The sequence below is a fragment of the Martes martes genome (genome assembly GCF_963455335.1).
Source record: "Martes martes genome assembly, chromosome: 13".
NCBI lineage: Eukaryota > Metazoa > Chordata > Mammalia > Carnivora > Mustelidae > Martes > Martes martes.
In genome coordinates, this window is record NC_137901.1 from 27,163,191 (window position 1) to 27,189,998 (window position 26,808).

The 26,808-nt window shown below is 51.5% G+C and overlaps 1 protein-coding gene across 1 annotated transcript in view; it reads right to left on the minus strand.

Annotated features, from left to right (window-relative positions):
- Positions 1-1,162: 1,162 nt before the first annotated feature.
- The window catches only part of ARK2C (arkadia (RNF111) C-terminal like ring finger ubiquitin ligase 2C), a gene marked incomplete at its 3' end in the record, with an annotated part of 98,648 nt that continues 73,002 nt past the window's right edge, over positions 1,163-26,808 (minus strand). Inside the window, exons 2-8 of the mRNA XM_080822179.1 lie at positions 14,010-14,325; positions 12,330-12,440; positions 8,617-8,746; positions 7,056-7,160; positions 6,644-6,739; positions 1,799-1,905; positions 1,163-1,280 (exon numbers count right to left, since the gene is read on the minus strand). Coding sequence (XP_080678305.1) covers positions 1,163-1,280; positions 1,799-1,905; positions 6,644-6,739; positions 7,056-7,160; positions 8,617-8,746; positions 12,330-12,440; positions 14,010-14,325 — 983 coding nt within the window. The remainder of the gene's footprint in view (positions 1,281-1,798; positions 1,906-6,643; positions 6,740-7,055; positions 7,161-8,616; positions 8,747-12,329; positions 12,441-14,009; positions 14,326-26,808) is intronic.

Sequence of the window (26,808 nt, forward strand, 5' to 3'; positions counted from 1 at the left end):
AGAGCACTGTGGCCAAGGCCAAGTGTCCACCACCTAGGCTGTCATATCTTCATCATCCAGTTAATTTTTTGCAGGGGCCAAATTGCCTCCTTGTGAGCGGGCTTAAGCACAGCCAAAAGGAAGAAGGTGGCATCAGCGGGGACCCCCTGGCTCTGAGGAACACGGGGGCAACTCTAGCTGAAGGCTTGCTCCTCCCTAGTCCCACGTGGAACCAGGGCCATGGCTGGAACGAAGGAGACAGGTCTGGACCTGGGGAGCCCTCCCTCAAGACAGAATGTCCCCTTCTCCTCAAGCCCTGCCTCCTCACCCTGGCTGAGCCCCTCAGGGGCCACCGAAGCCCCCCACCTGCTCCTTTTCCAGTCCTCCCCTTCCCCAGATGCTCCCCTTCTACACTCCACGCACTGTAAACATGAGAAAAACAAAAGCAAAGGAAAAAACCAAAACCAAAACCAAAAGATTCCCCCCCCACCCCGCCCCGCCTCCCAACCTGAGTGAAAAAAAAAAAAAAAAATCATCCTTTTTCACCAGAAAACAGGATTTGGCTTTTTTTTTTTTTCACTTTTGATTCTTTTCTCCTTTTTTCTCATAAAGACGGGAAGATTTGGGCTGTCGTTTGTTGGTTCAGTCAGGCACCAAAACAAGGAACTCAATGAGAAATATTTGGTGCGAATTCGTAACAGCGACATGTCCACCACAGATGACTAGAGCACCACACACGACATTTTTCTTAAGCTAACATGCTCCGGCTGCCATCCACAGAAATAGCTAGAGACCCCTACATGGTTTCTACGTGGTCGAGAGGTATATATACAACCCTTCCAAGGACAGGATTGAGGGGCCTGTCTGTCAGCTAGGACCTTCCAGTTCCCGTCCAGATTCTCAGCAGCGTGGGCCCCCCCTTCCCACCCCTGCTCCGGGCACGGCCAGCTCCCTCCCGCGCAGCGAGGTGGATGGGGGCAGTCACCATTCTGGATGGGGGGGTCCTCCCCCCACCCCTCCTTTCCCTCAGACACTGATACCGCCAACTCCTCTTTCCACAAAATGTGCTTGCAGGCTTTTCCTCTACATCAAATGGCTCAGAAGGCAAAGTTTGGCTGCAAGGGCTATGGCCGTGGGGGGACCTGGTGAAGGAAAATGGGGCGTCCACTGGCTAATTCCTCCCTCAGCTGTCGGCTCCCAGTTGTGTCTCAATGTCCACTCGGCAGATGGGACATTTCTTGCTCATGGCGAGCCACTGGTCCACACACAGTTGGTGGAAAAGATGCATACAGGGTAGGCGCCTGGAAGAGAAGGGAGGGTCAGAGGACTGGTGGAAAGGGAGGGGTCCCGGGAGGGCCAGGGGCGGCGCGATACTGGCTATCACAGGATGGGGGTGGGGTGTGGCCCACACTGGTACCACTGGGGGATGGGCCAAAGAGGGTCTTGGGAGCCCTGCCCTGCAGTGAAACTGTGGCGGGGCTGGGGAGTCATGACAGGGAAGAGCACCCTACAGCCCTCCTCCTCCATGAAGCCCCTTCAGACCAGCCTGAAACAAAGCCATGACTTTGTCTTATACCCATCCAAGCCAAATATCCCTCTGTTCTCTTACACTCTGTGTCCACCAGTCCACACCGTAAGCATCACACATCTAGAACATTCCACACGCCACCTTTCTTGAAGAACCACATAACAATCTATGGCACACTTAGCATGCACATGCACAAGAAAACAAGCACTGTACCCTTGACATACAGCACGTGACTGATCGTTAATACCTGCGGGGGGAAGGGAGCAGGGACAGAAGGAGCAGGTCTCTTACCTCACATCTTCTCCATCTTCCAGCATAGACAGACAAATTGTGCATTTCTCATCTGTGTCTGACTCCTCCCCCTCTTCCTTCTTGCCCTTGCTATCCTGGGGTCTTCGCTATGAGAAGCAGAAGAGGAGAATCAGTTACCTGGAGCAGCTCACCTGGAGACCCCGGTCTTACAACCACAGCCTCCCCCTCCCTTACCCAGGAGTCAGTGTCTTTGTAAGTTCTTAAGGAATCCCCAGACTTGGGTGCTTATCCCAGACCCTTTTCCTGGCCTCCTCCCCAGCTCTTTCTCCTTGCCTTGGGATACAGTGGTGGTTATCCTGGTTGACAGGTATAGAGTTTGGAAAGGAATGAATGAATCGGTACATGGTAAAACTATGTCTTGTGGATAAACTGCTTCCCCTTCCTATTCCCCTCACACCATCCACTCTTCCCTTATGTCCTTTCCTACTTAGATCCCTGCCTCCAGGCTTCTGCCTCCACATTCAGGTCCAGCATGCTTTATCTGTCCATCCACTCACCCATTTACTCATCTACCCATCCACTCATCCACCCATCCACTCACTCGGTCACCCTCCATCCACCCAACATCTCACCCATCCACCCATCTACCTTCTCACCATCCATACATATATCCATACATATATACATGCATACATCCACTCACCCACCCATCCACTTATCCACTCAGCTTCCAACCTTCCATCCATCTATCCTTCTATCCATCTACCCATCTACCCTCCCTCCCTTCCTTCCTTCTCTCCTTCCCTCCTTCTTTTCTCTCTTTCACTCAACTAAGTTCTACTCATTTATTCATTCATAACTAGGTGAAAGCAAAATTCCTCAACTCATATCATTTTTACCATACGGTTATTTTATATTGTTGGATTTCTTCCTATCCAGAAAATTCCTTTAAGATAGGCACTAGCTCCAACATGAGTTTGGACATCATATAGTCACGCTGTTTACACTTGTTGACTTTAGTTGAATTGTTTTAAATTCTATGTTAATTATTTGAAAATCGTTAACTGCTCTATAGAAATTTCCAAGTTCTTAGATGATGTGGACCATGGTTCACCCTTCCTTGGCTATTGTTACATACTTGGGCAAGCAGAAGGTACATCATAGGTACTTTCAAAATATTCTGGGGAGGAAGGAATCTAATCAGTGAATGAAACTGGCCCACCTTTCTTGTCCCCATCTCCAAGCTGTGCAGTGAAACAGTCTGATAATATCCATGGGAAGAAAACTAGCCCTTCTGTCCCCTCTCCAGAGAGAAGCAGACTTAAAGGTCATTTTGCCAAGAGAAAATTCTGAAGAGTCACAAGATTTTTAAAAAAGTCGCCCACAGAATAGCTATGACCTTGGGGCCGGCTCAGATGCTAGGTTTCCCCACTCCAATCCTTGGTCCTAAGCTCTGGAGTTCCTTAGTCTGATGTGGTCTCTGGAGTGCTGTAGCCTCACCGGAACATAGAAGAAAATCTATGCTTTCTGCTCTCAGCCTCCCTGGGCCCTATCCACTCCAACAGCAAACCATGTGCTGGCCAATGCAGTAAGTGTTCTGTTGTCTAGAAACCAGAAAATCAGAAGTACATCCACAGTCCCATATAATCATCATGGCTTCTGAGTATGAATTGAGTTGCGATGGTCTGCCTGCCTAACAGCCCACCTGTGTTTCCGGGAGGAGTGGCCTTCTTTCAGTTGGTCCTTTGAGAAAAGGAATGTTCTATAAAAGATACTAATAAGGTTCACTATTTACCTATTTTCTATTTTTTCCCACCATTATTCATTATTTCCTTTTTATAGTTAATGATTTCAACCAAATAGTCTAACCTTGTTCTACTACATCTAATCTATATTTCTTTTTTTTTTCAATATTTATTTATTTGAGAGAGAGAGAGAGAGAGAGAGAGAGAGCAGGGAGAGGGGCAGAGGGAGAGGAAGATAGAGTCTTAAGCAGACTCCACTCAGAGCACAGAACCCAACTCAGAGCTTGATCTCACAACCCTGACATCCCAACCTGAGCCAAAACCAAAAGTCGGATCTTACCCAACTGTGCCACCCAGATGTCCCTAATCTATATTTCTTTAATCAGTCTCTTTTCAACTCTCCCTATTTCCTCTTTTGTATTTTTAATCTTTTATGTCTTCTGGGTTGTCTTCTCATTACCTATGTAACTTTTATTTTAATGGGAACTCTTCTCAGCATTTATTTTATATTAATTTTATCCCTTCTTCCCGTACCTTTTTGTCCTCATTCACATTCCCTTTCATGTCAGTATGATTGGTTTTCATTATGTATGCTGTTTTCATATCTTTGCCCAATTCTTACTTTTTATATTTGTCTCCATGACTATTCTTCCTTTGTATTTTTTATTCTTTTATCATCACTATTGTAAAATATTTTTTGTTTTGTATTATTTGACTCTCGGTTTGAATTTTCAAAGTTTTTTTTTCACATTTCGTTTGGGTCCTAGATTTTATCATTTCAAGTTTTTAATTATTCTTATTTCTTTCTTATACTATTTTATTCCCCTAATTCTCCCTTTATTCTCATCATTTTTACCTCAACTCTTTATATTATTGGCTTGGTCCATGTTCCCTTTTCATCCTCCGTGTGTGTTCTCTCCCTTTCCCCTCATGGCCTGTGGCCCTGAGGGCAGGTGTGGTGTGTGGACCTGGCGAGAGTGAGCACACCCTGGTCAGAGGAGTGGAAGCTGCTTTGGGGTCTTGAACACGCCACTCATTGCCTTCCATATTCTCCTCCAGTATCCCAAAGCTCGCCCTGCAGAGAATGATTATCTTCCATTTGCTAATGCTACCCTTAGTTACTGAAATACTGTCATTTCCTCCATGAACATACTACCCATATAAGACACATTGTAGATAATGAATGTTGGTTGAAATCACATATGGATGAATCCAATGCCTGTGTGAGGATCTGCACAGACCAAGATCATGGCCTTTGAACTGGTATCACGGGCATCCATGCAAGCCTAGAACAAGTGAGCCCTCTATCAAGGTGAGAGCAGTTCACCATCCCTGATCACTCACCAGATACCAGGTACTGTACTAAGCTGTTACATGCATTATCCCACTGGGGAACCCCTTATGGTTGCTACTAACACATCATTCCTATTTGACACTAAAAAGGATGGGGAAGGGGCCAGAAAAGTCAAGTAAGTTGTCCAGAGCTACACAGCTCTCAGTGGTGGCTATGGATTAAATGTCTTTGCCTCCCAATCCCAAATTCAGATGTTGATGCCCTACCCCCCAATGTGATGGTATTAGGAGATGGGAGCCTCTGGAAGCTAATTAGGTTTAGCTGAGGTCATGAATACAGAGCCCCTATGATGGGATTAGTGCCCCATAAGAAGAGGAAAAGACACCAGAGCTTCCTCTCTCTGCCCTGTGAAGATACAGCAAGAATGGAGCCATCTACAAGTCAGGAAGAGAACCCAGTGCCTTGATCTTGGACTTCCCAGGCTTGAGAACAGTGAGAAATAAATGGCTGCGGTTTAAACCACCCAGCTGATGGTACTTTGTTACAGCAGCCCAAACAAAGACAGCAGTAACGCTGAAATTAAACACTGGCCCTATCTGACTCCAACACTCAGTGCTCATGACCACTGAGCCCTAGTGCCTCATGAGGCAGTAAGATGGGCTCTGGCTTGACTTCGATGAGCATTTTCTCATGCCAACTCTCTCAGTACTTATCAAGCTTTTAGTTCTTAAATTAAAAAAAAAAAATTTTTTTTCACAGAGGAATTTATTTTGTAGAGCAATTTTAGCTTACATTAAAATTGAGCAGAAAATACAGCCCGTTCCCTTGTCCCTCCCCCTACTCAACACACACACACAGTCTGAGCTATTTTAGCGTCTTGCATGTGTGGTACATTTGTTATAACTGATGGACTGATAGTGGAACACTGTTATTAGAGTTCACATTAGGGTTCACTGTTCCTGTTGTACTGTTCTATGGGCTTCGACAAATGCACCACGTCATGTGTCCACCATTACAGTGGCATACAACAGTTTCACTAAAAATAGCCTGTGATCCACCCATTCACTCATCTGTCCCTCCCCCTAAAGCCCCTGGCAACAAGGGACCTTTTAACTGTCTACTTTTGCCTTTTCCAGAATGCTATATGATTGGAATCATACAGTATGCCTTTTCAGGTTGGCTTCTTTCACTTAGTAATATGCATTTAAGGTTCCCTAATGTCTCTCCATGGCTCATTTTTTTTAAATCATGGACTAATATTCCATTGTATGGATGCACCACTGTTGTTTATCCTCTCACTTATTGAATGACATCTTGGTTGCTTCCAAATTTTTTATTTACTGGAATTTTAAAATATTTAAAAATCAGATGGCTGGGTTCTAATCCTACTCCAGACTCCTGAGCTATATCGGTGAAGAGGGTACTTCTATAGGCTTAGGGTGGAGCTTTGAATGTGTGGCCTTAAAAGCTCCTCGGGAGATCTTGCTGCTCAATGACGATTGGAAACTCCTGCTCTGAAGTCTTAGTTGCCCATTTGTCTCCATGTGGGATTGGACTTGGACTTCTTTTCTAAAACATATCTTGGCCTTCACTGCAGGTGCTCCCTTTGCCCACTCATTCAGATACAAGCATTCATACACCTGTATGCCCACCTAACTCACCCACTCACAAGTCCACATGCACACACACATCCAGCCCTCCTCCTTCATGATGAGAGGCACCCCCATCTCCCCTCCTGGTCACACCTGGCAGAGACAAGGGAGAAGATCCTGGGGAAACATCACAGTTTCAGAGCATCTAACCACAACCCCTCAATGACACGGGCTGATCCACTAGCAGACTCACCTTCTTGTATTTGTGGGGGAAAGTAAACCTCTCAATGGTGTTCTGTACAGCTCCCCGAGTCACATTTCCCAACCTGTCCTCGAGCTGCAGCAGCTCCTGCAAAGAGGAAAGTGTGGACATGTGCACTCTGCATGTACTCCCTCACTCACACACGTGCACACACACGATACGGAGGGAGGGCACTGAAAGATGTTAGCAGGAAGCACTCACATAACCACCAGGAAGAACTTGGCTGGTACTGAAAGACCCAACGTCTTTACTCACTCTCTCTTTTTCTCTCTCTTATGCTCAAGCCCAAAGCTCCCCACAACCTCCCATGCCCTACCCACCAGCAGGAGAGAGGGAGAGGGGACCATGAACATTCATGATGTCTCTCCCAACCCAGATGGAACCAGACAGGGGGTGGGCATACCTCGTAGCTCTCCCGCACCGCAGAGGTGTGTCTGCTGGGGTTTAGTCCCTGGAGAGCAAGGAAGTGAAGCTGAGGGTAAGGGTAGTTTCGGATTTCATGGACGACCTGTTGGAGAGAAAAACACCTCAGATGGGATTCCTGGCTGCAGGATCCCAGCATCCAACTGCTCCCCCCATAACTGGCCAAGCTGCACACCCCCGAAAGTCTTCAGGGGAGTGTTCTCTTTCCTACTTTTATGTACCCTCCTCTCCTCATCAAGAACCAAGCCTATACCTCCCCAAAATAACAAAATCAATAAAGTAAGTATGAATTAGTAAATATATACACCGTATACTAATATCATTAGTAAGATGACTCAGCTGATTGGACATTTATTCCCAGAAAGGCACTGTCAAAGCACTGCACGTAACAACTTGAGTGATCTCATCTGATCTAGGATGTGGCTACCATTGCTACCCCCAACTTACTGGTAGGGGAAACGAGACACAAATAGATAAAGTCAGTGCCTAAGTGGCAGACGATGATTTCAAACCCAGGCAGCTGGGTGGCCGCAGGCCCCTTCCTTCCCCTCTACTCAGTACTGCCCCAGACAGTGTCTCAGATGGTGAAGGGCATGGGCCACGTCCTGGCCAGGCAGGGCCAGTGAGAGCATGAATTTCAGCACAAAAGACTCAGTAATCAAGGTAAATAGTATTTCAGCACAGTAGACTCAATAATGAAGGTAAATAATATTTTAATGCAATATTTTAAAAAATCAAAATTATTGCCAAAAGTCCATAATGAACAAAATACCAAAATGTTAAATAAAGACAGGATCTGACCCTGCCCTGGCAAGACCCTGCCCCGCTCACACCCTCCCCCAACCCCTGCCCCTGGCCCCGACTATGAGCTGGAGGGCCCAGATTTCCATCACAGTTCCTCTACCTACTCACTGCATGAGCTCTGTTTCTTAACCTCTCTGCTCCTGTTTGCCCAGCTGTAAAACAGGGATAAACACCCTTTCATGTAAGGTTGCGAGTAATTCGCATAACGTGCTTAGAGCAGGGCCTGCCATGCACTGAGTGTCCATAAATGTTAACTTTTTCTCGTAGGAGATGGTGCTTACAACACCAATCACAGAACGTCAGAGCGGACAAGGGCTTCAGTGATTACTCATGCAAACCTCTCATGGTACAAACAAGGAGACTGAGGACGGGGAGGTTAATGGTGGAGACAAGGGCTGGAAGGGGGGAAAATGTGTTCTAGGGCAGCTACATGCACGGGCTGTCTGGAGATAATATTTCGCCAACAGTCCGGTGCCACTTTAATGGCCTGTCCTCACCTCCGCTCCATGGAGCTTGCAACGCCAGGGACTGGGAAGGCCCCCCCAGAGCCACCCTGCCCCCTTTTGCAATCACAGAGCCCTGCGGGGACAAAGGCCTTTTGTCCGGCAGATCAAGCCAGAGTGGGAACAGCAGCGGGGAGGGGACAGCAGGACACAAGGGAGCCATGGGCCTTAGTCTGCCGCCGGCACCCACAGGCAGTCAGGGGGTCCGTTCCCTGGCAGAGCCTGTGCACTCACCATCTGCGTGGAGGAGGAGTTTCTGGGAAAGTGGTGCATTCGAGGAGTCGCTAGGTAATGCTGATAGTGCTGAGGGATGGGCCGCACCTGGAACTGGGCAGGGCTCAAGCCGGCGTCCACACTGAGATCCCTGCGGGGACAAGGCCACGGTGAACCACAGGGTGCTGGGATTCAGTCATCTGCTTACAGGAGGGACCCCAGACACAAGACTCAGAGTCACAAACCACCAGAGCTGCGAGGGACGTGGCGTCACCCACCCCTTCCCCTCTCTTTAAAGTGAAGGAAACAGAGACTTGGGAGAAAAGGGGTCTGCCAGGTCTGAAGGGGCTGGAACGGTCTACGCCCCAGAAAACTCCTTAGAATGAGTGCACCGAAGCTCCCTCCCGAGACAAAGCCCATCCTTGAGAGAAACGCTGAAAGGATCCAAACAGAGCTGGTCAGGGACACGGAGCCAAGGGAAGACAAGTCAGGTGGAAGTGGAGGGGGAGGGGGAGCAGAGGCCACATCTGTGCCACTGTGAGAAAACCACAGAAGAGGGACCTCTGCAGCCATGAGGCTGGGAAGGCCATCCTGGACCCCTACCCCCGACTCCTACAAGGACAGGAAAACTCCCTTAAAAGAAAAAAAAAAAATCAGTCATTCCAACTGAAGAGGAACCAGGGCTCCTTGGGAAATGGCCAATTTCAGGTCTGGAGCAGAAAATGTGCAAAATGATTTGAAACCTCCTGTTATAACTGAAAGCAAGAAAGTTATCACAGCATCCCAAAGAGGTTCCCACTGGCCAGGGCTTAGACAAGGGGCGTGTCAGCAAGCATCATTCCAGCAGATGGGAACTTCTTAAACAGGTTTGGATCCATGAGAGGGAAATGATGGTAAAGAAAACCAGTCCCTTCGAAGGACGTTAGGGAACCAACGCTTCATTTTGAAAACCAGTAAAGACAGGGAAAGAATCCAACGTTTATCCTGCCTTTCCTCTGTTAACTGGACTGAGGGTAGCCAAATAGTTGATGAAGGGAAATTCCTCTTTTTAAAAGCTTTCTAGCTAACAAATGAATAAGGAATGGTGGAGTTATTCGGCACCTCCCTGCATCCCCGAAAGAAGTAAAGGCTCCGGGCAGAGATCACCAATGGCTAACACCGCAGAGGGAGAGACAACCAGCTTTCCGCTGGGAGAACACACCCCTTGTCAGTATTTTTGCCAAGAAATAGTAAGAGTTGAACGTGAATCTGCTCAACCCTTGATCTAAGTGCCAGTGCTCAGGAAACTGAGGAAAACGGAGGGACCTCTGAAGGGATACAGCAGAGGGCAACCAGCAAGAACCAAGCGGGGGAAAACACAGAAAAAACAGCCCACATCTCTTCAACAAATACATCCAAAATAAGGAAAAAAGATATGAGAGATATTTAAGGAATTCCTGCTTCCAGATGTGATGTGTGTATATGTGAGTGTGTGTCTGTGTGTATATATGTGTGTATATATATGGGGGGCATTGTCTCAATGCATAGTTTCTTGTCAGTTGCATCTAAATATTAAGCTAAACTTTATTTTCCACTCACTATCAACGGCCTTGAAGCGTGCTGTGGTCTGGCTGCTACCTTGAGCCTGACATTCTTCCCAGAGAGCTTAAGAGCTGGCACCGTCTCGCAGGTGAACCTGGAGGCTTGGCAGAGGCAGAGCCGCCGGCAGCGGAAGGACAGTCGGATGCTGTTGTCCTCCACCCACCGTCTCACAGGTCCCAGGTATCTGTGGGGGGACTCTGCCTGGCCAGGGCTAGGGGCTGGGTGGTAGAACGGGGTGCAATCAGACCTTAGCATCACAGCTGGAAGTATGAAGCCGGGAATGAGTCAAAGAAGGAGCATGATGAGGACAGAGACATTGGAGCTCAAGGTCAGGGTCGAGTTATCCGGTATGGACCAAAAGGGGGGCATATTGGGGATTGCTGCCGCAAGGGCTGCTGCTCCCCCACACTCTTGGCCAAGATGCCCAGCTAAGAGAAGCTGCCTGGGTAGAGTAGGGTTTAAATATCCCAAAGTAAGGCGGATAGGCCAGGCAGAAAAAGCCCAGGGTGAACCCAGATGTGACTCAGGGCAGGATCCTCCCCTCGTCCCCTGCTGAGGCCTCTCAGGGCCTCAGTCTTTGTTTCTCAGGCGGACAGAGGTCAGAAGCGCAGAGGGAGTGAAGTGCGGAAAGCCATCTAGCTGGGGAGGCTCATACCTGTGGGGCTCCCGACACCACCCCAGGACAAGACTCACCACTCACCCATGTCACCTCCCTGGTCCCACTGGCCGCGCTGGCTCCCCCATGTTTGTTCAAATCACCCAGTGTGTACTGAATTGAATTAAATTGGATGGACTTGACTGCTGAGGGACAGAATTCAATCCAAACTGCAATTAAACCTTCCTGATTTGAATCTGCTAATTAGAAAAAGCCTGGGCTGAAGTTGGCTGCCGTGTAGCCTCTCCTTTGAGGAAGTGTTCAATTTCACAGAGCGTCCCCCAGAGCGAGCAGAGGGCTGGGAGACATGGGAACGCCTTAGAACAACTATTTCCTGAGCCTGGAAGCACCTTTTGCACGCAGTCAACCGGAACTCGCCCGCTTTTGAACCATTCCTGGAAGCCCTGTCCGCCTGACTGACAGCTGGAAAATGACACAGAGCACGTCTGGTGGTTTTTTTGTTTTTTTTGTTTGTTTGTTTTTTGTTTTTTTAATATAGTCCCGGCTTCTCCATAGAAGTTTTTTGTTTGTTTGCGTTTATATTCTTTCAAACAGCAACATGTTGACTCCAAAGTTACAAGACCAGCCCGAAGAATTCCCGGATCCCCTTCACCCAGGTTCCCCAAGCGTTAATGTTTTACTATTTTGCCGCATTTCTAGTTCCTTCTCTCTCTCTCCACGTATACTTACAAAAGCTACACACACACTTCTCTATGGGGTTTTTCCCTGAACTATTTGAAAATAAGTTGCAGGCATGATGCCCTCTAAACCCAAATGCTTCGGGGAACTATACGTCTTTTTCAAGTGTTTGGACGTCTGCATCACACCCTAGTGTAGGTCAACCAAGTCCTGAGCTAGGACCAGAGAGGCAGGTGGGACAGAGGACCCCAAACCAAGCAACACTACATCGCAGGGCAACAAAGACCTCTATCCCTCTGTCCCAAGTGCAAGAAATTGTAAGACACAGGATTTCAGTGCCTACAAAGATATCACAGCAAAGCCCTCAATCTCTCTCCCCAGCTTCTGTCCTCAGTCCTTACCTCCAACCCTGCTCTGCCTCCACAAGCCCGTGTTTGGTCTTGCTGGGTTGCCCTGGCTCCTCTCTGTGGATCCCTCAAGGTCCACCCTCTCCAGGAAGCCCTCCCTGATTAGCTAGCTCCTGAGACTCTCCTTTCTGCCTGCCTCCCAGAAACCACTGGTTTCCAGGCGTCATTGACCTTGGGAAATGTTTTGTGTCTCTGTCCCCTCCTCCCCTGCAGGACCATGAGCACAGAGCCCCAGGCTGGGCCCATGGTGCTACCCAGGCATGTCCTGAGCTAATTGCCTTAACCAGGCCCAGTGGGGGTCACGTGGCCTTGAGGGTGACTGGGGGCACAGGCAAAGCCTGGAGCTTGAAGATAGGCCTCCTGCGCCATTCAACGTGAAGGAAACAGGAACTGCATGGATCAGGCAAGACCCTCCCCACCCCCTCTCTTGCTTAGGGCCCCCAAACACTCACCAGTCAGTGCCCTCAGCCAAATACCTGGGCTGAGGCGTCTGGAGTTGGTGGCCGAAGTCGAAGCTGGGGTGGAGGCGGTGGGGATGGACAGACACACGCTCCTGACTCCGCCTGCATGGGAAGGGAAGGAGGGCCCATGGCGTCAAGGCTGGCCCGGGGCCAGCCCAGCCCCTAGAGCACTGAGCAGCCCTGGCCAGCCTGAGCCTACAGCCTACAGAGCAGTGGGTTTTGTCCCTCTTCCCAAATTCCAAGGACGTTTCCCAGCTGGTGGCTGTCAATAATTCAAACATTCCTGCTGTCTGGGGGCTGCCCACTATGCTGAGTCCTTTCCCTCGGTGTGTCTCCTGCCGGCCACCTGTCCCACCCAAACTCCCTGGCCTCCTCTGCTATTTCTCCTACTTCTTCCCTCTGAATTTCGTGAGCTGTCTTCAGGGGACACAGACGTGCCTCCTGTAGACTTTCCCACACCTGTGCACCCCTCTGCTCCTGCCACGCCCTTCTCCTCTCCTCCACCCTTCTCCACACTCTTCCCAGCCTTCATGGCCCCAGTCAAAGACACCACCTACAGGAAGGCCTCCCTGCACACCGCAGGCATGATGACCTCTCCTCTCACTGAACTGCTACAACAGTCACCTGTGCCCCCCACACCCCAACCCCCACAGTCACAGACTCTTAGAGCCCTAGAAATCATTAGGTCTAGCGGTCCTCAGTGTGGTCCAGGCACCCCTGGGGGCCCCCGGGACTCCTTCATGGGGTTTGTGAAGTCAAATCTATTTTCATAATAGTACTAGGATGTTATTTGCTTTTCTACTCTCATTCTCTCACAGGTGAATGGTGAATTTTCTAGAAACTACATGTGATTCTGGAACAGACTGCAGAAGAAGACATGAGAACACAGGTGTCTTCTATTAAGCCAGGCATTAAAGATTTGCAAATATGAAAAAAAAAATCCCTCTTCTCACTACATGAATATATACCTTCTTTTCACAAAAAAGACACAATTGGTCTTTTTTGTTTCTATGGGTTTGTTCTTGTATTTTTAAATGAATTAATAAATATGGTTTAAATAGCTCAATTTTAATTTCCAACATGGTAAATATCAATAGTCATAACCCATGTAAACAGAAGCTTGTGTAATCCTCAATACTTTTTAAGAGTGTGAAGGGTCCTAAGGCACAAATGTTTGCGAACCCCTGATGTACTCTCTTTTTCTTAACAGTTGAGGCTCAGAGAGGTGAACTGACTTGCCCCGTATTATCTAATTTTACTCTTCATTTGTTTCATAGCTGGTCGCCCCAACCAGACCATGGGCTCTCTGAGGGCAGGGCGGAAGCAGCTGTGTCCTTTGGTGTCCCTTAGGGACTTTAGGTGTTAGCATCAGGTGATCAAGAAGCTCCAGGGGACATGAGGACTCCCATCTTCCACCGTGAGCACTGTAAACCACCAGTTATCCGGCCCCTGCCCCTGCACCTGGGTGATGTGACAAGGACACACACTGGCTACCGAGGGAACCCGTGTCGGGTCCAGGGGACGTTCACCGCCTGAAACTGGAGTAAAAGCTGCCTCCCGCACAGAACCCCACGTGGTGACCGCCCGCCCAGCCCGCGGGGTGGCAGCCGGAAGCCCAGAGTCCTGCCCGAGGCCCCGCCCCCGGCCCCGCCCAGGCCCCGCCCCGCCCACCTCGGGTGCGAGACGAGCCTGCGGTGCTGGGCTTCCAGGAGCTGCTGCTGCAGGAGGTATTGCTGGTGCAGGGCCTGAGGTAGGAAGGAGGGACCTGTGACGTCCTGGAACTGCAGGGTGGGCAGCGGAGTCAGCGACTGGTGCAGGGTGCCGCTGTGCTGGTGGGCCGGGGCCATGTGGGCGCTGAGGCCCGGCTGCGACTGCACGGGGTGGGCCAGGGGGAAGTCTGGCGCCAGCTGCTGCGGCTGCGGGGGGCCCAGGTGGAAGTGACGGCAGGAGGTAGCGTGAGGATGCTGAGACCTTTGAAAAGGGGCACCTGGAGAGGCAAGGACAGAGAAGACTCCGTGATGACCCGCCCTGTGCCCCGCCCCTGCCAAGGGGACGCCCTTGCGGCTGGTGGGACAGGTGGCCTTCCTCGGAAGCCGCGAGGTCATTGCTTTCAGGTCCACCTGGCCGTCCCGCCGCAGCCAGGGAGAGGCTCTGGGCTGTGTGTGCTGGAAGGGGGAGGTGTGTTCCAGGCAGTGAACAGAGAAGCCAGCATCCTTTAAAAAAACCAACACACTTGTTAAAGGAGTTAAGGTCCCTGAAGGCTGTTTGGCTTTCCTGAATTAGACTCCTCCCATGCAATCTCATTGGCCCGACTTCCTGTTTTAATAAATGCCATCTAGAGAAAAGGCTGTCCAGCCTCGCCAGGGACCCAGCCGATAGGGAATCCTAATTTCCAGAGGCAAAACAACCAGACATTTTTTTTACATGCAGTTCTGTGAAAAGGACTAATGCAAAAAAGTCATTTTTATTTAAATAAAAATTAAATAATTTGTTACGATGTTATAATTAATTTAAAAGGAACTATAAGCTGGGTTCATGGTACGTTTAATCTAGTCTCCTCCACTTTTCTAAATAAAATTGACCTTGACGACAGGAAAGCCTTTACAAGTTCTCCATGAGGAATGACCCGGGAGCATCCTTTACTAAGTAAGGGACAGGACTGGGCAAACTTCAGAAACATTCATAGGGGCTTCCTGCTACATGTGGTAAGCTCACCACACATCTGCTCCTTCCAACCCCCACTGAAATGAGAGCAAAGGAATAAAGAGAAGATGAATAGATAAGGACAGAGAGAACAGTAGAAGTGACACGCGCAGGCAACAGATGTCAACAGATTTCTGGAAGATGGAAAGCAGATGGAGGAATTAGCAGAACTGAGAAACTGGAAACCCAGTGCCTACCGAAGGGGCGGTCAGCGAGAAGTGGACAGATCTTGCCACCCGTGCTGGAAAGATCAGGAATTGGAGGTGCTGGCTACTTTGGAAGGCAGGAGAGAGGGCACCGATTACAAGCCTGTATGAGGACCGGGTCTGCCTGGGGCTTCTCCCCTTTCCCATGGAGGCACTGACAACCTACCCCTCCCTCACCCTGACATTTTGTAGGGAAACTGGGCCAGACAAGCTCCCATAGAGGAGGGCAGGTGCGCAGCAGTTGGGGGCAAGCAGAGGACACCCCCTTCTGCCATTTGGTTCTGAAAGCACTGTCATCCAGGGTGCTGGGAACTGGTCTCAGAAAGAGCTTTACAGAAACTTCTATTTGGGAGTCCCCAGTAAAATGTCTGGGTCTCCAATTGGCCACTCTGTAATGAAGCCCATAAATTAAAAATTCCACACAAACACACTCACGTACAGTTTCTGGAAAGCTTTTAGTGACCTACTCTTCACTATGAACAGATAACCCAAGGGTAACCAGTCTCTGAGAAAGACTACAGGGTGAAAACAGAGAGTGTATCAAATTTTAAAAAGGAGAAAAGAAAAGGAACTCAGAGAAACAGAGGTAATGCAAGGACCAGGAAAAAATAAACTTCAAAAACACTACAGTTAATACCCTCTGAGAAATAAAATTTTGGGTTCGTGAAACAAGAAGATTTTTTAAAAGGAGCTAAGGAAAACAAGAGAGAGAGAGCTCTCAGAAGCCAAAAAGAGGACGGTCAGAAGATAAAGCTGGGGAACTTTCCCAGGAAGCAGAACAAGAAAACCAAGAAATAGTAAGTAAGAGAAAACAGATATAAACATAGATGGGTCGGAAGTTCCATACGTGTCTAGTGAGAGAGAAAAGCTGCAGGAAACAATGAGGAGGAGATTATGGAAAATATTGTATTTCCCAGAACTGACCATCTGAGCTTCTGGATAGAAGGTTCCCCGAATGCTCTGCAGAACGGATGGGGTCAGAACCCCACATTAAAGCACCTGTGAAATGTCCAAATTGTAGGAGCCAAGATCGTTCTGACACCTTCCAGAGCAAACGGGCCACACAAAGGGTCTGGAGGGCAAAATAGCATGGGATTTGTCAAGGGCAACATTGGAAACATGAAAACAGGAGAGAAACTGCCTTCACGACACTGGGGGGACAGGTAGGGGGGGCAGACAGATCTTAATTTAGGACTCTGCGCCCAGCCGAAGGATTGACTGATCAGGTGTGGGGACAGAATAAGGACATTTTCAAGCACGCGGGGTCTCAAAAATATCAACCTTCACCGCACCCTTTCTCAGACACAAACCAAGAAAGAGGAGCAAAAAATAGGGGATAGCACCTGAGAGAGACGGGCTCCCCCAAGCTGTGCGGGGACTCCAGCCGCCATTTCAGAGGGCAGCAGGACCTCCTGTCGTCACGCCTGACCATCAAGAGAGAAGAAGGCCAAGGTGAAGGAAGACAGGGGCAAGAAGAGGGAAGGACGGCTGTTGAGAGAGAATGAGAAGAAGTGAGGACGCCTGGGTGGCGCGGTTGGTTAAGCGTCCGACTCCTGGTTTCGGAGCAGGTCACGAGATCGAGCCCCGCATCCTGGTCTCCCCACTCAGCACAGAGTCTGCCAGTCCCTTTCCCTCTACTCCTCCCCCTGCTCACCCTCTTGCAAATAAATAAATAAATAAATAAATAAATAAATAAAATCTTAAAAAGAAGTGAAAAACAGCCATGACTACGAGAAAGGGAATTGCATTAAAAAAAAAAGAGTATATTGTAAAGACTCTAATCCAGCCTTGTCCAAAAGTATGATGAGGTGAGCCACTGGGTGGAACTTAACATTTTCTGCCAGCCACCCTTCAAAGAAGTAAAAAGACACAGGTGGACCTAATTTTAATAATATACGTTACATGGGCCATACATCCAATGTGTTATTATTTCAACATGTACTCGAGAGAGGAAAAAAAAAAAGATAGAGGTATTTTACATTGTTTTCTATCTGGATGAAGCCTTCAGAATCCAGTGTAGCTTTTGAACTTACAATGCATCTCAGTCCCGACTAGCCCCACCTGCCAGGAGCTCAGCTGCGGCCGGTGGCTAGTGCCTTGGCTATGGGAGAGCGCAGCCGTAAAGATCGCCATCTGCATACCTGGAGCAGAATTTTTAGCCAAGTTTCCTACCTGGGCTGTCTTCCCTTGGGGATCTCCCCATGGCTCACAGGTGAGATGCACACCCTGAAGATTCAACGTTCCAGACACACCACACACATTCCCACGGCGGGCCCTTTGCTCACACCTCACCGACTGCCTTCCCCGTCTTTAAAGGTCACCTCTCCGCTCTTCCAAAAATGCCTCCCCTGCCCACCAGCCTCCTCTGAGTTCCTGGAGAACGCCCTGTCTGTACCACTCCTTTGGCACCTGGCAGGGGCTACCTTGGGCTCTTTCTTCACACTCACCACCCCCAGCTGGCAGAGCTTCATGCCTTACTGTTTCTGGATCCCCACGCACCTCTCTGGGAGCTGGTGTTCAGTGGAGAGCTGCTGACTGCCGGGGGGTCTAGGGGAGAAACAGCGGCCCGGGACACTGGCTGCACTGAGACAGGGGGAGGGCAGACTGGTTTGAAATCCAGAGGGAACGAGAATGGCAGGAAGGACCCAAGTGAGCTCTGGGTTTGAAAGCCATGGCTTGCCCGGGGACCGCTCAGGCCGGGCTGGCCAGCATCCTGCCACCAGGGCACCCACCCTGCGAGGGGAGCCTTCGGGTTTCCATGGCGGCCCATTAGGAAGAGGACCCACGGACTGTCCCAGCCGGAAGAGGCTGTGCTCCCCTGCCATCCGGAACCTCCGGTTGGTGCACTGGGAAGTGAGCGTAGGCACCCTCTCTCCGGGACGGGCAGCAAGAGAAAGGGGATCCAAAGTGTCTGCCCTGTTTCGGGTAGTTTTTACCTGCAAAGACCCTTTGACTTCCCATTCTGGGACTCTGTGTCCCTCTCCCCTCATCTCCATCCCCGGACGATTCTGTCTCAGCATCCCTGCTCAGAAAGGGAATTGAAGCCAGAAGCCAGACACTCAGGGACCCCAGGCTCCCCTCAATCCTAGGGTGTGGAGGGTCTGTGATGGTAGCAGAAATAGTATTTTATCTGGTCTCTAAGACCAGAGCAGTGAAGTTCTCAGCATAGAATATCTGGGCCCGTGACAAGCCAACGATCAGCGACGTCTGAACAGCGCTTATGTCCCCAAATGCCCCCATCAAGAGACAACCCACAATTTTTCCCATTACCGTTACTCCCTTGGGTTAAAAAACAATCTCCAGATGTCCCTGATTACACTATCCATTTATCATACTTCCTCGGGGCTGAAATGCCATCGATTGCAAGCTTCATCAGGAGCTAAATAGCGTTTTGAGGGAGTGAAGAGAACGAAGGAGCGCCCAGAAACAAAGCACCCTACTAAAGAACCCATCAAGTTTAAGACACAAAAACATCTTCACATCTTTGAATTCAGAAAATCAGTGCTCACAGCGCTGCCCAGAGCGCTGGGGCTGGGGGCAGCACCTTCAAGCAGGGGCCCTGGCCATGCGCAGGGTGGGGGGTGGGAGGGTTGCAGGAGCGGTGTGCAGGGTTGCAGAGGAAGGCCCCATCTAGCCCTGCACGGGGGGCGGGGGGGGGGGAGGGGGAGCACACAGTGTGGGGCCCACCGGATGCCCACCTGGTCCACATGGGACTCAGCAGGTGCTCCCCCAATGCCTGGGGATCGGGGACTGATTTGTGCCTTGTGGGCAGGGAGTCTGAACAGGCCGGCAGCTGGAAAGTGGGTGGATCAGAGGACAGAAAGCATACCGCCCCACAGGGGAGGGAAAGGTAAGGAGAAGCCGAGGACTGTGCGGCTGAGGGCTGGGGGCAAGGTGGGTGGGGATAACGGTGACCCAGGTCCCGAGTCTCTGAAAGGTTCACTGACATGCATCTGGTAAAGGACAGAGCAGAGATTTGAACCGAGGTTTTTCGTGAAAGCCAACTGTGGATGGAAGGTGGGGCCAGGGCCCAGGGAACTAGGAGGCTTGATAAAGCAGGGGTGGCAGTGAGAGGACCTCTCAAGGAGGAGGAAGGTGCAGAAATGGGGCCAGTATGCCCAGAGGACACACGGGGACAGTCTGTGGTTTCTGGCCTGGGGACAGAGTCAGGGGGACCAGGGGAGCCTCAGGGCCGGGCCTAGGTGGAAGCAGAAGGGATCCAGGCCAACAAGTCAGCACGCTTAGGATAGCGACTGAGACAGTGGAGCCATGAGGCCTAATGGAGTCTTCTTCAGAGCAGGCGGCCTCCTGAGCTGGAGGCATATTCTAGCTGTATCCTAATCTGCACCAACACGGTCACCCTGAAGTACAGGGGCTTTCATCCCTAAGACTCTGGGGCCCAGAGGCACCACCTTCAATCCCTCAGACAAAGAGGGAAGGAGAACCTGATATCCCTTCAGCCTGGCCTGCTGCCCATGCGGATGGCCCTTGGGGACCGTCACCTGCTGGGGAGTGGCTCAGGCACAAGGACTGCCCACGTCCCTGCTGCAGAGCCTACCCTCGGGCCAGGGCCAAAGCTCTCTGGCTCCTCCCAGGGCTATGGGACCCTGGGAGAGTAGGGCAGGACCCGAAGCCTCCAGGTCTCCGGGGACACTGGCCTGGAGTGTCCCACCCTCCCCAGGTCCGTTCTCAGGGTGTCGGGTTCCTGCTCGTTGGCCCAGCGGCACCCTCCCTCAGAGTTGGGGGCAGAACAGGCGGTGGGGAGGGGAGGGATGTGGGGCAGGGCCCACAGAGTCAGAAGGGAGGGGGCTCCCCCAGACTCCCTCCCAAGGGCCCCAGGACAGTGTGAGGAAACAGAGCACAGGAAATGGCTGGAAGTCTGGTCCCTGCTGAGCCCTTTCCCAGAAGCTAGGGCTGGGGTCAGAGTTCACTCCTTTCTGAAAAGCCCGCTCTCAAGCAGCAAAGAAAACCAGTCTTTTGAAAAGCAGATTGCTGTCCACAAGAGGCCAGTGAGGAAGGCCTCTGCTACCAAAGAGGGTTTGAAAGCCAGGCAGAGTTACCTGGCACCAGGGCCTGTCCTAGCGGCCAGGGTGCCTCCCCTCGCAGTCAGAACTGGACAGGACATAGGACTTCTCTGGGCCTTAGTTTCCTACTAGACTTGTGACCCACGATGACGACACCTGACCCTGTACACCTGCTAAAAAATCTCAGCTGTCTGAGGCCACGAACATCTTCCCGCCAGTCTTCTCATCTTGCTCACCGGGAAGCCATGTAGAAAGCCCTGGAAGGTGTTTCTGAACCGACTGCTGCGCTGTCCCCAGGGGCCCAGACCCAGAAACCCAGCCCCAGTCTCCTGCCCCAGCCTCTGTTGAGATCTGTGTGATGCCCAGCATCCGAAGTGGGCTAAAAGCGGTGAGACGCAGAGCAGACCAGAGCTGACCGTCAAAACTCACCTTCCGAGGAATTACCACATTGCCCTGAAGCCCATTTCTCGGTATTCCCTGCCCAGATTCCCCTCCTGACCTCTCTCTCCCTCTCTGCCCTAGGTGACCTTCCCTCTTACCTCTCCTGGACCCCCAGGGGCCTTGCCTGCCTCCAGCCCTTGGCAGCCACTCTCTACCCCATCGCTGCTCTCCTTTCTACCCAGACTGTCATGCCCTGTGCAGCCCAGACTCCCCAGGGCAGATGCCTGCCCCTCTCGGAGCGCTCCAGGGCCTTCCCAACCACAGGGACGTCCCTCCCCATTTCACTGCGGCACTCACTTTTTTTTTTTTTAATTTTTTGTTTATTTGACAGATAGAGATCACAAGTAAGGAGAGAGGCAGGCAGAGAGAGAGGAAGGGAAGCAGGCTCCCTGCTGAGCAGAGAGCCCCATGTGGGGCTTGATCCCAAGACCCTGGAATCATGACCTGAGCTGAAGGCAGAGGCTTTAACTCACTGAGCCACCCAGGTGCCCCCGGCACTCACTTCTTATACTTGGCATTTCATTCGAGGGCAAATCTTATCTCCAAAAATAAGCTGTGACAAGAGGGCTTTCAGGGCAAATACCACACAGTAGATGTCCTTTGTTCTTAGAAGGGGCTTAGGAATCTTCCGGCAAGGGGTGGGGGGATGGGAGAATGAAGGGGAGAGGAAAAGAGAAAGATAGGGGAAGGAGAAGGAAGACAGCCAAGAAAGGGGGAAGGAAGGAAGGAAGGAAAAGGAAGAAAGTCACTCATTATCTCAGAAAAGGTAAGGATTCCATTATTAGCTAGTAAGGAAATAGAGTTCTTCATGGAATCATCGAATATTCAAGCTAAATGGTACTTGGGGAGTGGATAGCTCTATTGAACAGAGGAGAACCCCGAAGAGGGAAATGTGGGGTGGCCTGTCCAAGGGCTCCTGGGTAGTGACGGCTGAGCTGGAGGCCAGGGCTCAGGGCTCACCCCCCTGCTCTGCCAGCACCTGGGTCCCCATGTGCCCATGCATGTCCCCACAGGGTTCTCCCAGAGAGGAACCTGCCTGTCCAAGTGGAAATGACGAGTCATGGCCCCGGTGGTCCCACTCCCCCTGCCTTACCCCCATCCGTCTCCCCAAATGCCTCCAGGAGAAAGTGTGCTCCTGCCTAAGGAGGTACCCATGATATGACAAGGGCCCAGCTGCCGCGCGCCTGGAGTGCAGGATGGGCAGAGGAATACGAAAGCTGATTGGGATTCCTTAGGCCCAGCCCAATCTCCTTGGGGCTTCAGCCTCAGGCCTCCCGGCTGGCCAAGGTCAAGGTCTAGGCCCATGTTTCTAGCCCACTGGGGGCTTCCGTAGCTGGGCAAATCTATGAGGCCCTGGGAAATCCTATGCCTCATGGGGTTTGACTGATGAAGGATGAAGGAAACCCCTGGGTACAGGCACCAATTTGGGGAGCCTCGTACGAACATGCATGTGGGTAAACCGGACCCCGAGGGTGGGGCCGGGGGTCTCAGCCCTTGGGCAGTCTGACACGAGGAAGAGCTGATGAAGCCGGGCACGAGCCAGGAAGAGGACAGTCTGGGGCAGGTAACAGCTGCCCGAAAAGGGATGAAGCTCTTTCTGGCCGAGGTGGCGAGGTTTGTCAACACAAGGAAGAGGTCTCTTCGAATGTCACTATGTCCCCCAAAGTTCCTCATCGCTGGGGACACCCATGCAGAGACCCACAAACGGCCCAGCCGCAGAGTGTGGACCCTGGAGCAGGAGAGGGTCCAGGGCCCCTTCCGGGGGCCCACCATGACAGGACGCGAACTCCCTGCCACATCTCCTCGTGCCAGACTGGTCTGCGGCAGCCCGGGAAGTGGTCCTGGCGCTGGGGGAAAGGAGGACAGGGCACAGCAGCAAGGAGAAGGCAAGCCTGAGTCCTCAGCGCCCAAGCCTGGAGGCCCGGGGCCAGGTGTAAGGAGATGTGAGCCACAAGTCAGACTCCCTGTTGTACTCCACGGGACCCCCCACGGGCCTCTTCTTTCCTCTGCTGATTTCAGTTTCTCACATCCGCTGAGCCTCCCAATGGCCCACACTGACTTCTCCAGCCTGGGTCACATCTGAGTTCCATGTGACAAGAAATGCACGCTTTGTGATCTGGTCAGAAGCAGGACATGACACTTGGGGAGGTGATAAAGGAAAGATGGGGGTTTGGAGGGAAGCTGTGGGGAGTCTTGAATCGCGAGACCAGGAGTCCGGTGTATACCTCATGAGCTGAGCACTTGATGGCAGACCAGGCAAACCAGAGATGAAGAGGGCACGTGAGCCATGGGCCCAGAATGCAGCTCCCTCTGCTGCTCCGCCCACTCCCCTATCTCCTCCAGGTAAATCGCTTTAACCTCTGTTGCTCCTGTCTGACCTACCCCAGGAGAGGCCTGTTCCCCAGCAGCGTGGCTCCTTGGGCTGCCCAACATCTCCTTTCCTCCCTCTCCATGGTTTGGTTCCCTGACCAACAGAGCCAGGGAAGGAGGTGATATGCCCAAAGGGGGCCTTTCCAGCTCAGAACAGCTCTGTGAATTCTCTCCAGGGCCAATCTTTGATCTCTAATGAAATCTCAGCTTCTTCCAAGGAACTGAATTCCGGGCTCTCAAACCACTGCTGGGAGGGGAATTTCCATCCCAAGAAAGCCTGCTTGCTCTGGACCTGAGACAGTAAACTGCATCCTTCCAGCAAGCTGCGAAAGGCCTGTGTTTAGCTCCAATAGCCCTGGGGACAGGGGTAGGGGCAGGGAGCCAGAGGGGGTGGCCAGCTAGGGACGGTCTGCAACTGCAGACAAAAATGCCTGCGGGGAACAGGACCATCTTCCAGGCACCATCCATCCCAGAAGATACCTTTTCTCCATCCAATGTCAAAGAGGTCTATAAAAACATCCCCAGCAGGCGCCTGGGGGGCTCAGTCGGTTAAGCATCTGCCTTCAGCTCAGGTCATGATCTCAGGGTCCTAAGATCGAGCCCTGCATCAGGTTCCCTGCTCAGCGGAGAGTTGGCTTCTCCCCCTGCCCCTCACCGCCCCCCCACCCCCCACTCAAGCATGCTCTCTCTCTCTCTCTCTCTCGCTCGCTCGCGCTCTCTCTCTCTCTCAAATAAAATCTTAAAAAAAAAAAAATTCCCAGCACACTCATAAAAGGGCACTTTGTGGAGGGCATCTAGGGTCAGGAGACCTTACTACATGAGGTCAGGACCTGGGTCTGTCTCATTCACCTATATTCTTAGGGCCTGGCACAGATCCTAATACACTGTAAGAACTTGCTGAATGAATGAATGAATGAAAACGAACAGTCGAACATGTAGGAAGTAGCATCTCGCTAACAGCCTTGGCAGTGTGTGAAACGGCTGCCCCTCACCCTCCCCAGTGGGCTTGCGTGGCGGCCCAGGAATGAAACACAAGGCAGAAAGACTAACCTGGGGAACATCGCAAACAGAAAGACTGGCAGATTCTTCCAGTGAATAACAGGCCCCGCTGCAAATCCAGCAGGGATGGGAGCGCTGAGCCTGGGAGGTGGTCGCCGTGAATCACAACCAGCTCACTCAGGAGAAGCAACGGCTTCGGACCCAGAACAGAAGCCCTCCTCCCGCATCCCTGGCCGGGGAAGGAGGGTCCCCACTGTTGATGGCATTGGTTAGCTTTCGTAAACCACGTGCAGCGACTCCCAGGTCATGAGTTCAAGTATTCCGTTCGTATTCTTGATACTCCAGTAAATTTAAAAAACCAACAGCAACCAAACCCCAGTGACTTTCAAGAAGTGCAAGGTCGCGACCTGGACCTGGTCCCCCTAGCACAGCCTGGTGCCCAATGGGCAGACCAAGTCCGGCAGGGTGCCGTGATGGACACTTTCTCCGGAGGTCTGCGGAGCACACGTTCCACCCATGCAGAGGTGAGCCCCAGCCCCGTGAGCACCCAGGACTGTGCTGCGGGTGACACTGTTCCCCATCAGGACATTTCTGTCCGTCCTGACACTAAGTTCTCCTGCACGCTCCTCCGCAGAAGCGTGTAGAGGAGTTCAGACCAGGGCCTCGCTCAGAAGCAGGTGCGTTTGGGCAGGATCCCATCATGAAGTTCTAAGGGTGGGGTTTCAGAGAGAAGCCAGGGAGTCCAGGCAACGGGGGAGTCCTTGGCCTCCCCAAGGCCCCTGAAATCAGATCGCATTTGGTGAGCAGGCAACCGTGTGCTTTCAGAAGGAGCCAGGCGCACTTAAATTCAATCCCCAGACATCACTGCTTATGGGCACCTCAACCAGCACCCTGGGCATGGGGTGTGAGAGACACAGAGACAGAGACAAAGGAGGGAGGCCCAGAGGACCTTGGTTGAACCAGCTGAGAGAGGAGAAGGGAACGCAGGAGAGAGGGAAGGCTGAGAGGACAGAGAGGGGATACCATGAGGGAAGGGAGGAGATGCCTGGGAGAAGCAGAGCTACAGGGATCTCACAACTGGCAGATCCCAGATGCCTCAACAGCAGCAAATGTCCTTCTCAGGTCACCCCCAGTGACTCTGTCTGCCCCTTGGCTGCCCCTGGCTTGGCATGTGAGGGAGCCTGGCAGCCTCCCTCCACCCGACTGGCCTTCCCCAGGCAGGCCCAGGCCAACTGTGCATTCAGCTGACCACTTGGCATCCTGGGTGAGTACCAGGTCACCCCGGCTGGTTTCAGAGCCCTCCCCCCAAGCCCAGACGATGCCCGCTCCCACGGGGGGAGCCCACACAAGCGCTCAGCATCACAGCTCTGGGCTGCAGCCTTCTGGCCTGCAGGGTGAACACTGAGACCCCGCTGGGGCAAGAGCCTCCCAGAGAACAGCCGCCACTCGCCTTCTGCTGGGCCTGGGTGCAGGGAACACCCACTCCTCCCAAGTCCCCTCGCTCCCCATCAAGCTGCAAGCATGGTCTTGTGAGTGAGATAGCGGGCAGGGGAGCGTGCCAGGGCACCCAGGGCCAAGCACCGCCCCCCCCCCGCCCCAGGGCTCCCTGCCCAGGGAGGCACTGCAGCTGGCCTCCTACTCCCAGGGTGAACCCAGGAACGACGAAGAGACTTGTGGCCCAGTAACAATATTTCTGCCAAAGCCAAAAATTCCCGGGGCGGGGTGGGGGGGCAGGTGGCCACTGCCTTGGGTTAAGCGTGGCTCTCTCACACTCCTGCAAGACATTAAGTCCCTGGTGGTCAGCGGGGATGAGCGTACAGAGTATTCCGTCAGTCCAGAGAGGATGGAAAAGCATGGAGGTACTGAATGAGGGAGCCACTCTGGGAGAGAAAATCTATCTTTATCCCCTTCACAGCTCCACCTGACAGCCCTGACGATGAAGCTAGCTAGATGCGTGGTAGCCCTTTGCTGGGTCTGAAACTCTCTGGCCACATACTTGCATTTGATTCCAAACTTGACTTATTCATTCACCCAGTATTGACCGCATGCCTCTTACAGGCCAAGCAATGTTCTAGGTGCCAGGGATGCAGCCATGAATAAAACAGCTGGAAATCCTTGCCTTCATGGGACGGTGGTCTCATTCTGTATTATCCCGTGTGCTCACCACATGGGACGGTTCTGTATGTGAAATGTGGCTAGTCGTTTTTTTTTTTTAAGATTTTATTTATTTATTTGATAGACAGAGATCACAAGTAGGCTGAGAGGCAGGCAGAAAGAGAGGAAGGGAAGCAGGCTCCCTGCTGAACAGAGAGCCCGATGCGGGGCTCGATCCCAGGACCCTGGGATCATGACCTGAGCCAAAGGCAGAGGCTTTAACCCACTGAGCCACCCAGGCGCCCCAAAATGTGGCTAGTCTAAATTGATACAGGCTGCCAGCGTAAATACGCACCAGACTTCAAAGACTTAGTACAAACAAAATAATGTAAAAACAAAAACAAAGCACTAACAACTTTCGAATTAATTAGATGTTGAAATCATTAATTTTAGATATGTTGGATTAGATCATGTATATTATTAAAATAAATTTCACTGGTTTCTTTTTACTTTTTTAATGTGGCTGTTAGGAAAAAAATTAAATTATATATGTGTCTTACGTTTTATTTCTGTTGGACAGTGTTGGTCTAGACACAAAGTAGATAAGAAAATATTTCATTTAGTGTGGATGCT